Source organism: Macaca mulatta, chromosome 5 (assembly GCF_049350105.2).
Source record: "Macaca mulatta isolate MMU2019108-1 chromosome 5, T2T-MMU8v2.0, whole genome shotgun sequence".
In the NCBI taxonomy this organism is placed as follows: Eukaryota; Metazoa; Chordata; class Mammalia; order Primates; family Cercopithecidae; genus Macaca; species Macaca mulatta.
The window spans coordinates 78,412,290-78,423,158 of NC_133410.1; the positions used below are offsets into that span (position 1 = coordinate 78,412,290).

General features: G+C 41.1%; 1 protein-coding gene across 1 annotated transcript in view; it reads left to right on the forward strand.

The window, feature by feature from the left end:
• The window catches only part of KDR (kinase insert domain receptor), a 47,180-nt gene extending 36,652 nt beyond the window's left edge, over positions 1–10,528 (forward strand). The window contains exons 26-30 of the mRNA XM_015138690.3: positions 63–168; positions 1,282–1,433; positions 6,392–6,491; positions 6,986–7,071; positions 8,817–10,528. Coding sequence (XP_014994176.1) covers positions 63–168; positions 1,282–1,433; positions 6,392–6,491; positions 6,986–7,071; positions 8,817–9,039 — 667 coding nt within the window. The 3' untranslated portion in view covers positions 9,040–10,528. The remainder of the gene's footprint in view (positions 1–62; positions 169–1,281; positions 1,434–6,391; positions 6,492–6,985; positions 7,072–8,816) is intronic.
• Positions 10,529–10,869: the final 341 nt, after the last annotated feature.

A 10,869-nucleotide genomic window follows, 5' to 3' on the forward strand; every position in this document is an offset into this window, starting at 1 on the left:
GCTTATTTTCATCATTCAGGAAGAAAGAGGCATTTAATGAAATCAGTGTTTTGCTTCTCTAGGTACCAGACCATGCTGGACTGCTGGCACGGGGAGCCCAGTCAGAGACCCACGTTTTCAGAGTTGGTGGAACATTTGGGAAATCTCTTGCAAGCTAATGCTCAGCAGGTTTGTCATCTCCATCCAAGAAGCGCCTACAAAGAGTACTTAGATGTCAAGGACTTCCCTACTGCCTGAACTGTCTCATGGCTACCATGCCATCCTCTCAGCCATTGAATAATCTACTGTATTCTTCTACATCTGAGCAATAATGCTTTTCTAAAAGCTGCAATTACCCTTTTAGGCAGATAAGATTCTAATTTATGACCTGGGAGCAGACACTCTGATTTCTACCTACTTATCTTTTTGTTATATCTTCAAATGCTCTTCTAAAGCTAAAACAAACAAAAAAAAAATCTGGTTGATCCACAGAAGATCAACAATGGAAGAAATTTCAAGAAATTTTTAGTAAATTCTGCAGGCAAAAATACATCTAAGCTATGCAAAAGAGATGGTTTCTGTCTTGGTATCATCCCAGGTTCTTATAACTTCCACTGGAAGATTTTAGAGTTGTAGTCTTTACTGTTAGAATGTTATTTAATCTCCAGTCAATGCTTCTTACTACAATGGAAGCGAATTTCCTCTTTCTTTTCTTTTGAACAGTTGGGGGACAATAGGTCAGCTCTATTTTTATCAATAAACCTTCCAAACATTTACAGATATCAAATAGTCATTTATTTCTTTTTCTTGATGCAATAATATTAAGTTGTGCAACCTTTTCTCAAAAGACCCATTTTCGTATCCATTTATTGCTTTTCTTTAGACTGTCATCAGTTTTTCCATTGCCTTGAAATGTGGTAGCTAAAACGGGATGCCATGCCCTTTGAAGGGCTTGGCTCGTGCGGTTAGGGCTCTGTGAAGGAGTGATTTTTTTGTTCTATGTAGCTCCGTGTGTTCTGTTGTTACCTCTCTGACCACAGCCTGCTTTCTCTTCTTTGTAACTGCACTTCCCTGTGGGCTCCTTACCCATCTCGTTTTTAGTTCTCTCCTTTAATATACCTTCCATTTCAACGGCTTTTTGTTTCTGACACATGATTTGTAATGTTGTCTTAAAGTTCTGTGTTCAGATATGAAAGCCACATGCCCTAGGTAGCCAAGAAGCCCCTGTGCCCTTTGATTTTAATGAAAAGGCACTTGAAGAACTGAAGCCATAACAACAGTCTTCTGTGTTTATTGTTTCAGGACGGCAAAGACTATATTGTTCTTCCGATATCAGAGACTTTGAGCATGGAAGAGGATTCTGGACTCTCTCTGCCTACCTCACCTGTTTCCTGTATGGAGGAGGAGGAAGTATGTGACCCCAAATTCCATTATGACAACACAGCAGGAATCAGGTACAGTATATGGCCTAACATCCCCTGGGGGAGGGTAACTTCAAGGCCATCTCAGGGAGGGGGATTGGAAGTGGAAGGAAGACCATGTCTAAGGCTGCTGCATCCTACTTCCACATAACCTTAGCCCTGAGGTTAACATCATGGGGAATGCTCCTAGAAGAGGGCCTGGGTAGGTGTGCTTCCTCCCATCTGTAGCCCACGCTGCTGCCACAGCATTGCCTTTAAGAATTCCAAGCCCTGCAGCTGCAATAGCTGGAATGCCACAGTTTGCTAATCTCCGGAATAAAGAGACCAGTTTTACAAAGACATCTGCATTTAAATTATCCCCATGTATGCTTTTATTAATGTGAATTAAATGGCTTAGGAGAGATTCAGAAAGGAAGAGTTCTGTGCATGCATGAAAACACACTTATGGCTCTCTGGCAAGGATACAGAATGCCATGGGTCTGTGTCCTGAATTAGACTGGATGCTGCATCTCAGGAGCCCCTCCCACGTCTGATTTTCAGTATTTTATTTGCATAGCGGGAAGTCTGGGCTTATGTAAAACACATGCACTGCGGTCCTTTCCTGGTTTGCAGAGGGGTTCTGAAGGCAGCTTTCTTTTTTCTCTCTCCCAGCACCTGTGCATAAGGAAAGAGTTGGTGTGGTTTTCTACAATATGATATTAAAATTGCCCTTTACTAAGGCTGGGACTACTTCACTTTGCTTTGTTTCTTTCCCAACCCCTTTGGATGTTTTCCTGCTTTAATGGAATCCCTGACAGCATGGGTCCAGCCTGCCAGCCAGAGTGTGCCCGGGCTGCAGGGAGGGGCAGGGAGCTCTCTCATGTCCAGAGCATGGCCAGGTTGCCACATGGCAGGGATGCTAAGGAGAAACTGGTGGACAGTTTGCCTCCTAGAGTTGTGCAGGGCAGCAGAAACACTGATTGGAAGGAAGAAAGCTTAGAAGCCAGCAAGTGAGCTGACTGTTCCACCGAAGTCAAAAGCGTTAGGCATATTTTTAAAGAACTTTGCCGTATATTATCAGATGTTGCCAACATCATAACACTCAGAGTCAGGCAAGGTAGAAACAATAATCTTTTTTTTTTTTATGTATTATTGAATGCAAGGCTCAGTTCTGTTACCTGAGGGCAGTACAAACTTGTGGTTAAAGATCAGGTATTAGAGTCAGATAAAACTGAGTGGGACCCCCAAGTCTGCCTTGTAGCAACTGTGAAACTTGGGGCAAATCATCTACCCTCTGCCTCAGTTTCTTTATCTGTGAAATGAGACAAGGTCAGTGGTGCTGTTGGAAAATGGCTGTTTTGAGAGTTGTAAGATATAATCTATTTCCAAGCACCTGACCCTTGAAAGCACTCAGTAAAAGATACCTATTAAGTGAGCTGCTTAAAATCACATCCTTGAGATGAATCCAGTTCCTCTGACACCTGAGTCCATGTTGTTTCCTCCCATGCCAAGGAGGGCCCTCAGAGAGAAACAGTAATGAAATGAGACTACAGTTCCACTCCTGTGTTTACACATTTCCAGTTCAAGTTCAGCCAGCCTTTTAGTGTGACAATTGTTCCCCACACACCATTATTGCCTCCCCCTTTATCGGAAAGCCATTTGATCATGAACTATATTCCCTGTGTTTTCTGTGACCAAGTAGAGTGATGATCCGAGTTAGCAGCCTCCTGGCTCGCCGGGTGCTTTGCATATGGTGCTGAGAAGGAGAAGAAATCATGTTTGTGTAATGGAAGCACCAAATACGATGTTGGATATATAAAAGGGCTGCTAACATTTATCCCCAGAAGCGTGGACAAATGTGACACCACTCTCCCAGCACAGGCCTGGCTCCTATTTTCTGTCTGTGATTTTTGAATTGGTTTTTCCAGTCCAGTTTCTCTTTTATCCTACCATAATTTAAAAAATAAAATGAAAATTGGAGTCTTTTGTCTGCATCTCCTCTCAACCTCCTCCACCTTTTTTCCTTTTTATAAAATAAAACTCATGGTCACATTTTAGTCATCTGGTTTCGAAGAGAAGCAGATAGAGGCATTTGCACATGGCATGCTTCATTCTGTTGCTCTCCTGGGGTTCTGTTTCTCTGGGGAGAATGAGTTGAGGCTGGGGTACTTCTCAGGGGGCTTGTTCCATCCTCTTATGCATTTCTGGCCAAGTACAAAAGCTGAGCAGTCTTTCTCCTTCTAATTTTCAATCCTATTGCATTATAAATAGAGCTGGACAGAGACGTCACTGTGGGAGCTAGCCTCATGATTTGTGGCCCCTTTAAACCATTTGAAAAATATTTACTTAGCATTTATTTAGAGAGGGACCACTCATGTCTAGACTTAGCTTTGTCTCTAATTTCCCCTGTGGATCAGTTCTGGCCTCAAGTTTGCATGCTTCCTGCAAGAAAGCACATACTCACTGGACTCATCTTTCTTTGAGGGCAGTTTGGGGACCATCTGCAATCACTGTCATTTTCTCTGGGAGTTTCACCTCCCACATCAAGCAGCTTATCAAAAATTTCTTTGTAGTACTTTCTTAGAGAAAGGTTTTGGTGCATACTATTTTCTTCATTTTGGTTAATTGTTAGTGATGATTAAATGGCTCTTGTAGATTGATGCTTGGGATAGCCTGCTAGCTAGGTATTCCTGAATTTGGCTCCACCATTAGGCTGCTTGAAGTGGGACTGTCCTTTCTGCACTTTTTGTCTGTTTCATATCCCATACTTACACCCCTGACCCTGCTATTGCGTGATCAGTGCATGCATGACAGGAGAACAGCGCCGTTCACATACTGGGTGCTTAATAACGGCTTGAACAATTGTGTCTGCTGTTTTCTTCTTTCTTTTCCCTCCTGATACTCTTCCAAGGGAGTCTGTATGGAGTAGAGTAAAACAAAAACAAAAACTTCACTTGGGCTTTGGTGTCTGAAGGCCTAAGTTTGAGTCCCAGTTCTACCCTTTATTAGCCATTTTCTCCCTAATCCTTGGCTCCCTCATCTCTAAAGGGGAAATAATTAAAAGACCTATTTCTCCGTTTTAGGAGGAACAGATGCACCATGGTCTGTGGAAATGCTTTGTCAATCATGAAAGGATCATGCCATTTAAAAAATTACTGGATTAAGAATTTAAGGAGCTGTCCTTTCTAAGGCAGCTAAATTATTTTCCAAACTTGCCAACCCTAGTTGATTCTATCCCCTAGATATCTCTAGAATGAACCCATGTCTCCAAACCTCATGGGCATTCCATTTTTCTAGCCAAGCTGCCTTTCTTTCTCCTGAAGAAGTGCAGTATTTTTCTCATGGTTCTTATGCCTCTAGTCTTATTCTTTTCAATCCACAGTCAATTCTCTAAAGGGCATATCTGATCTTGTCAATTCCATGCTTAAAATCCTTCAGTGGCTCCCCATTGCCCTCAAAATAATAATCCAAACATTCCAGTTATGTGATTTTGGATAAGTTCCTTGACCTTCCTATGCCTTGGTTTCCTTATCTGAAAAGCTGGGATAGTAATACTCACCCCTAGAGTGGTACCGTGGTGAACACGTCATGAAATGCTGCTTAGACAGCATCTGGCACAGTGCCAGGCATGTGGCAGATTATCAGTGAGGGCTTCCTGAACAAGTGAATGCAGGAATGATTGACTATGGTACCAGTAGCTTTTGACAACCATTACTTTTAGGGGTTGGACTTACAAGAAAGTAGCCTTCGATCGCACCCTGTGTATCATATCCTCTAACTTGTGGAGTTTCCTGAGTGAGGGTGTCACCTGTAAATCTCATTCTCTCCTCTCTGTACAGGGAGGAACCAGCCTCTTGGGGTAGGGGAGAGAGATTTAATTTCCATTCTTCTCCTGTGGCCCAAGGTCTATGCAGCATGTTCCAGAAGGCTGCTTGTAGCGGGAAGTAGGCTGGTATAGGAATGAAGAGTGTATTTTCTGTCTCGTTGGGTCCTCCCAGTGAGTAGGACTTCCCTTCCCTCACTTGGGCTGTAAGTGATTTTGATAGCATCAACTAGACTCACCCAAAGCCACATGGCCGGGAAGGAGCCTTCCCAAGAAGGAGAGGATCTGTTGTTCGAAAAGTCTTATTATTTGGACTCCTGAAGGAAGCTTTGGAAGTCAAAGGAGAAAAATGAGCTTTGTTTGAGAGAGCATTATTCTTCCTAAGAACAATAAGCCCAACATTCTCCATGTCATTCATTTTTCCAACATCTCCGTGAGCTAGGGAGGGAGTGCTACTGCCAACACATCTTTCAGATGGGAAAAGAGGGTCACGGAAATATTCATGACTTTCTCAAGTTTCTGCAGTCAGTGGTAGATTCTGAAATAGGCAAAATATCTTGTTACTCTCAAACCACTGCTCTTTCCTGAGACAGCAACTCTGGGGGCAAAAATGAGGGGACAGTGAGACTCAGTCCACCTTCCCTTTGCACACTAAGCCTCTGTTACACAGAAAAGGAAGAGGTTGTCTTCAAATCACTGCTGGGTTCAGTATCCTTTAAGGAGACCTTCAGATGATTCCTCTGCCTATCTTTCATTGAATGGTTGCTCTGTGAGCATTATCCAGAAAAAATTTCCCGGGAGATGGCCAGACAGATGTGAAACACTCAGTAATATATCCAGAGCTCGATGGAGGAATCCCATGCAATCAGGAAGCCAAGTAGAAGGCACTTGATAACTCCCTCTGCTATTGTTGTCTTTAGTCCAGGACTGGACCTCAGAAGTAGGGTTCAAAAGAACAGGCTCATCGAGACTCCTCAGTTATATTATACTTTTAAATGGACTTTCTCAGGAAATTAAGCCTTCCATGTGTGCTAGCAGAGAAAGATTTTTATTTTGTTTTGTTTTTCTAAAGGATGTTTTGAAGGTTGCTATTAAGTTTGTGGTTGAAAGATAATGAACTTAGGTATCACTTGTGGTATCTGCAGTCAAATATACCACCAATAAAATATAAATATTTGTTCTTTTGCAGTCAGTATCTGCAGAACAGTAAGCGAAAGAGCCGGCCTGTGAGTGTAAAAACATTTGAAGACATCCCATTAGAAGAACCAGAAGTAAAAGTAATCCCAGATGTAAGTACATCTTTTAAAAATAGTCTTAGAAATAATACAAAGGATGAAACACTAGTTAGATAAATATTAGCCTAAGCATTAAAGTCTTGGAGCCTCATTAGAAGGCTGCCCTCGAGTGTGTGTATCATGGGGTCATTATGGAGATGGAACTCTGTGTTTTACATAAGTAAAGTCCTTGGTCCAAGGTTCAAGACAGTGTAGCTTTCTGACCAATTTCACTAAAGTGCAAGTAGTGTCATGGTGAAGAAAGCAATGGTAACAGGCATTCTCAGCTGCTGATGTGAAAATTTTCTCTTCTCCCTGGCCTGTGTCTACTCATAGGAAGCAGTTGCTTCCTTTTGTAGCTTGGACAATTTGTGGCTATTATACCTTTATGTTCTTCCACAGGACCTTATTTGATAGTCATGATAGATGGGTTGAGAAATCACCTTAATTAAATAGTTGGTCATTTTATATGCTCAATTAACTGTGCCATCTCATTGTCTCTGAAAAAGGACAACCAGACGGACAGTGGTATGGTTCTTGCCTCAGAAGAGCTGAAAACTTTGGAAGACAGAACCAAATTAGCTCCATCTTTTAGGTAAGACTCAGCCACATTAAAAAGACAAATTTCAATAGGAATTTTTGGAAGCCACTTAGGACTTTCAATATAAGTGCAGACTTTTCCCTATGGGGTCTTTGTTGTTTGGAGAAATTAACATCAATTTAACAAATAAAGAAGGAAACAAACCACATGATAAAATTAAGTGACAAATCTAAAAATAATCTGAAATAAATTAGAGAATTTGGTCAATTTTTATGAGAATTCATGAATACTAGGGAATTTCTGAGTATAGTTACTGTAGTCAGTAATGGCTAAATGAAAAAGTGATTGGATGTGATCCCTAAAGCTGTCAATATGATTGCAATTTTTGTGGACTCTGAAGAATTTTTAAGTCTGTATACAAATGGGTGCCTCTGTGCTTAAGAAGTATGATATATAAATAAGCCAATATCTATTTGTTTGAGACATTTAAATATTATTGTCTGAATTCGTAAGTATTTCGTTGTGGGAAAAGTATTAAAATGAGTTTTAAATATAATCTCCACTCTGTGGTTCAGTAGGAATTTGTAGTTATCTTGAATACGTGTATGTTCTCTTAACATAACAAATAAATGAAAATCTATATTTATAAGAATAATAGGATAAGTGTAGTTATGTATTTGCTGGAGTTTATTTGCTAGAGTATTCTTACCTAAAGGTAAGAATAGAGGAGGTTTTGATCTGCTTATTATCTAACTTTTATATAAAATGGGAATACTCATGGGTTTTTGAATAATGCTCATACCAAAAAGAAAACAAACAAAAGAAACCCCACCACATTAAAAGGTGTCATTGTGCTATTTTATTGTTTTCTTTAAGGCCCAGGGTAAAAAGTTGTGAAAGTCAATGGTATGTTTCATTCATTAATTAAAAAAATGTTTATTTGGCAAGTATCATGTGCAGCGCGCCATGCCATTGCTTAAGACACCTACATTAGTTTTGTTGGGGTTGAATTGAAAGAAAAAATTGTATTTCTCATTTTTTGAAGTAACTTTTAAACTATGTATAAACATGAGTTACTAAAATTCCTTTTTGCAGTTTTAACATGAAGAAATTGGGTAAAACACCTATTACCAGGAAAAAACACCTTAGAATGGTTTGTGAAAATGTAAATCCTGAAATTTTAGATCAACACAGCCTACATTTCTAGGCTTTGACATGATTACCATCTGTCAGGATTCCATGCCATTGAAAACATTTTCTAGTTGCTGCTGAGTGACTGGGGTCCTCAGTCCTTCCAAGGAATGTGGTTTTGATGAGTAAAAAGCAGCGTTTGACATATCTGGCTTGACTGCACACACGCTTCAAGTTATTAAAGTTTAAAGTTGCTCAAGAACTTTATTACCACCATACACATGCCCCGTAGTTCCCAAATTGCCACAATGGAAAAAGCACAAGTGAAATTTCAGAACATCCCAGTTTCCTTGAATATCATGCAAGTGGCCCTTTGCGCCTGTCATTGTATACAAACTTGTCAATCTGCAAGGCCATAAACATGTTCCATCGGTTGGGGCCTTTGCATAACTCGGGAGAACTGCCTTTCATCTCATTTGAGGCTTGAAAGACTTGGACCTGAATAAGAGGATTTATCTGCAACTACTAATTCATGCGAGTACCTGAAAATAGACCTTGTCCCTGTAAACCTGATATGCTGATTAACAACTGGGAGAGACAGGGGGCTGGGGTCAGCAAAAGAACTGTCTTCTCTCTGCCAACTCATTTGCTTGCCATTTCTTCCACAGTGGAATGGTGTCCAGCAAAAGCAGGGAGTCTGTGGCATCTGAGGGCTCAAACCAGACAAGTGGCTACCAGTCCGGATATCACTCCGACGACACAGACACCACTGTGTACTCCAGTGAGGAAGCAGAACTTTTAAAGCTGATAGAGATCGGAGTGCAAACCGGCAGCACAGCCCAGATTCTCCAGCCTGACTCGGGGACCACATTGAGCTCCCCTCCTGTTTAAAAGGAAGCACCCACGCCCCCAACTCCTGGACATCACACAAGAGGTGCTGCTCAGATTTTCAAGTGTTGTTCTTTCCACCAGCAGGAAGTAGCCGCATTTGATTTTCATTTCAACAACAAAAAAAGGACCTCGGACTGCAGGGAGCTAGTCTTCTAGGCATATCCTGGAAGAGGCTTGTGACCCAAGAATGTGTCCGTGTATTCTCCCAGTGTTAACCTGATCCTCTTTTTCATTCATTTAAAAAGCATTTATCATGCTGCCTACTGCGGGTCTCACCATGGGTTAGAACAAAGACGTTCAAGAAATGGCCCCATCCTCAAAGAAGTAGCAGTACCTGGGGAGTTGACACTTCTGTAAAACTAGAAGATAAACCAGGCAATGTAAGTGTTTGGGGTGTTGCAGATGGGAAGGATTTGCAGGGCTCAGTCTATCCAAGAGGCTTTGTTTAGGACGTCGGTCCCAAGCCAAGCCTTAAGTGTGGAATTCAGATTGACAGAAAGGAAGACTAACATTAACTTGCTCTGAGAGAGTACTGGAGCCTGCAAATGCATTGTGTTGGCTCCGGTGGAGGTGGGCATGGGGTCTGTTCTGAAATGTAAAGGCTTCAGATGGGGTTTCTGGTTTTAGAAGGTTGCGTGTTCTTCGCAGTTGGGCTGAAGGAGAGTTCCTTGTGCTGTTTCCGACTCCTAATGAGAGTTCCTTCCAGACCCTTACGTGTCTCCTGGCCAAGCCCCAGGAAGGAAATTATGCAGCTCTGGCTCCTTGTCTCTCAGGCTGATCCTTTATTCAGAACACCACAAAGTAAGGACATTCAGCTCGAGGCTCCCTGCCGTGTTGAAGAGTTCTGACTGCACAAACCAGCTTCTGGTTTCTTCTGGATGAATACCCTCATCTCTATCCTGATGTGATATGTCTGAGACTGAAGGCGGGAGGTTCAATGTCAAGCTGTGTGTAGTGTCAAAGCTTCAGGAAGGATTTTACCCTTTTGTTCTTCCCCCCGTCCCCAACCCACTCTCACCCCACAACCCATCAGGATTTTAGTTATTTGGCCTCTACACTCCAGTAAACCTCTACACTCCAGTAAACAAACTCCAGAGAGTTTGTTCACTCTCTGAATGATTATTAGCCAGACTTCAAAATTACTTTATAGCCCAAATTATAACATCTATTGTATTGTTTAGACTTTTAACATATAGAGCTATTTCTACTGATTTTTGCCCTTCTTCTGTCCTTTTTTTCAAAAAAGAAAATGTGTTTTTTGTTTGGTACCATAGTGTGAAATGCTGGGAACAATGACTATAAGACATGCTATGGCACATATATTTATAGTCTGTTTATGTAGAAACAAATGTAATATATTAAAGCCTTATATTATATATAATGAACTTTGTACTATTCACATTTTGTATCAGTATTATGTAGCATAACAAAGGTCATAATGCTTTCAGCAATCGATGTCATTTTATTAAAAAACATTGAAAAACTTGAAGGTTGAACATTGAAACCCTTTGCAAGGTTGCATTACCGTACCCATCATTTCTAAACTGGAGGAGGGGTGGCCGGGCACAGTGGCTCACACCTAAAAACCCAACACTTTGGGAGGCCAAGGTGGGAGGATCGCTTGAGCCCAGGAGTTCAAGACCAGTCTGGTCAACATGGTCAGATTCCATCTTAAAGAAAAAAGGTAAAAATAAAATAAAATGGAGAAGAAGCAATCAGACATATTTTCCATGCGGTTGTTTTACATTTTTACTGGTTTTCTTACTCTTCTTATAAGGGATATTTTCATAACCTGGTTATATATTTTACAAACCAGTAAATGTATTTGTA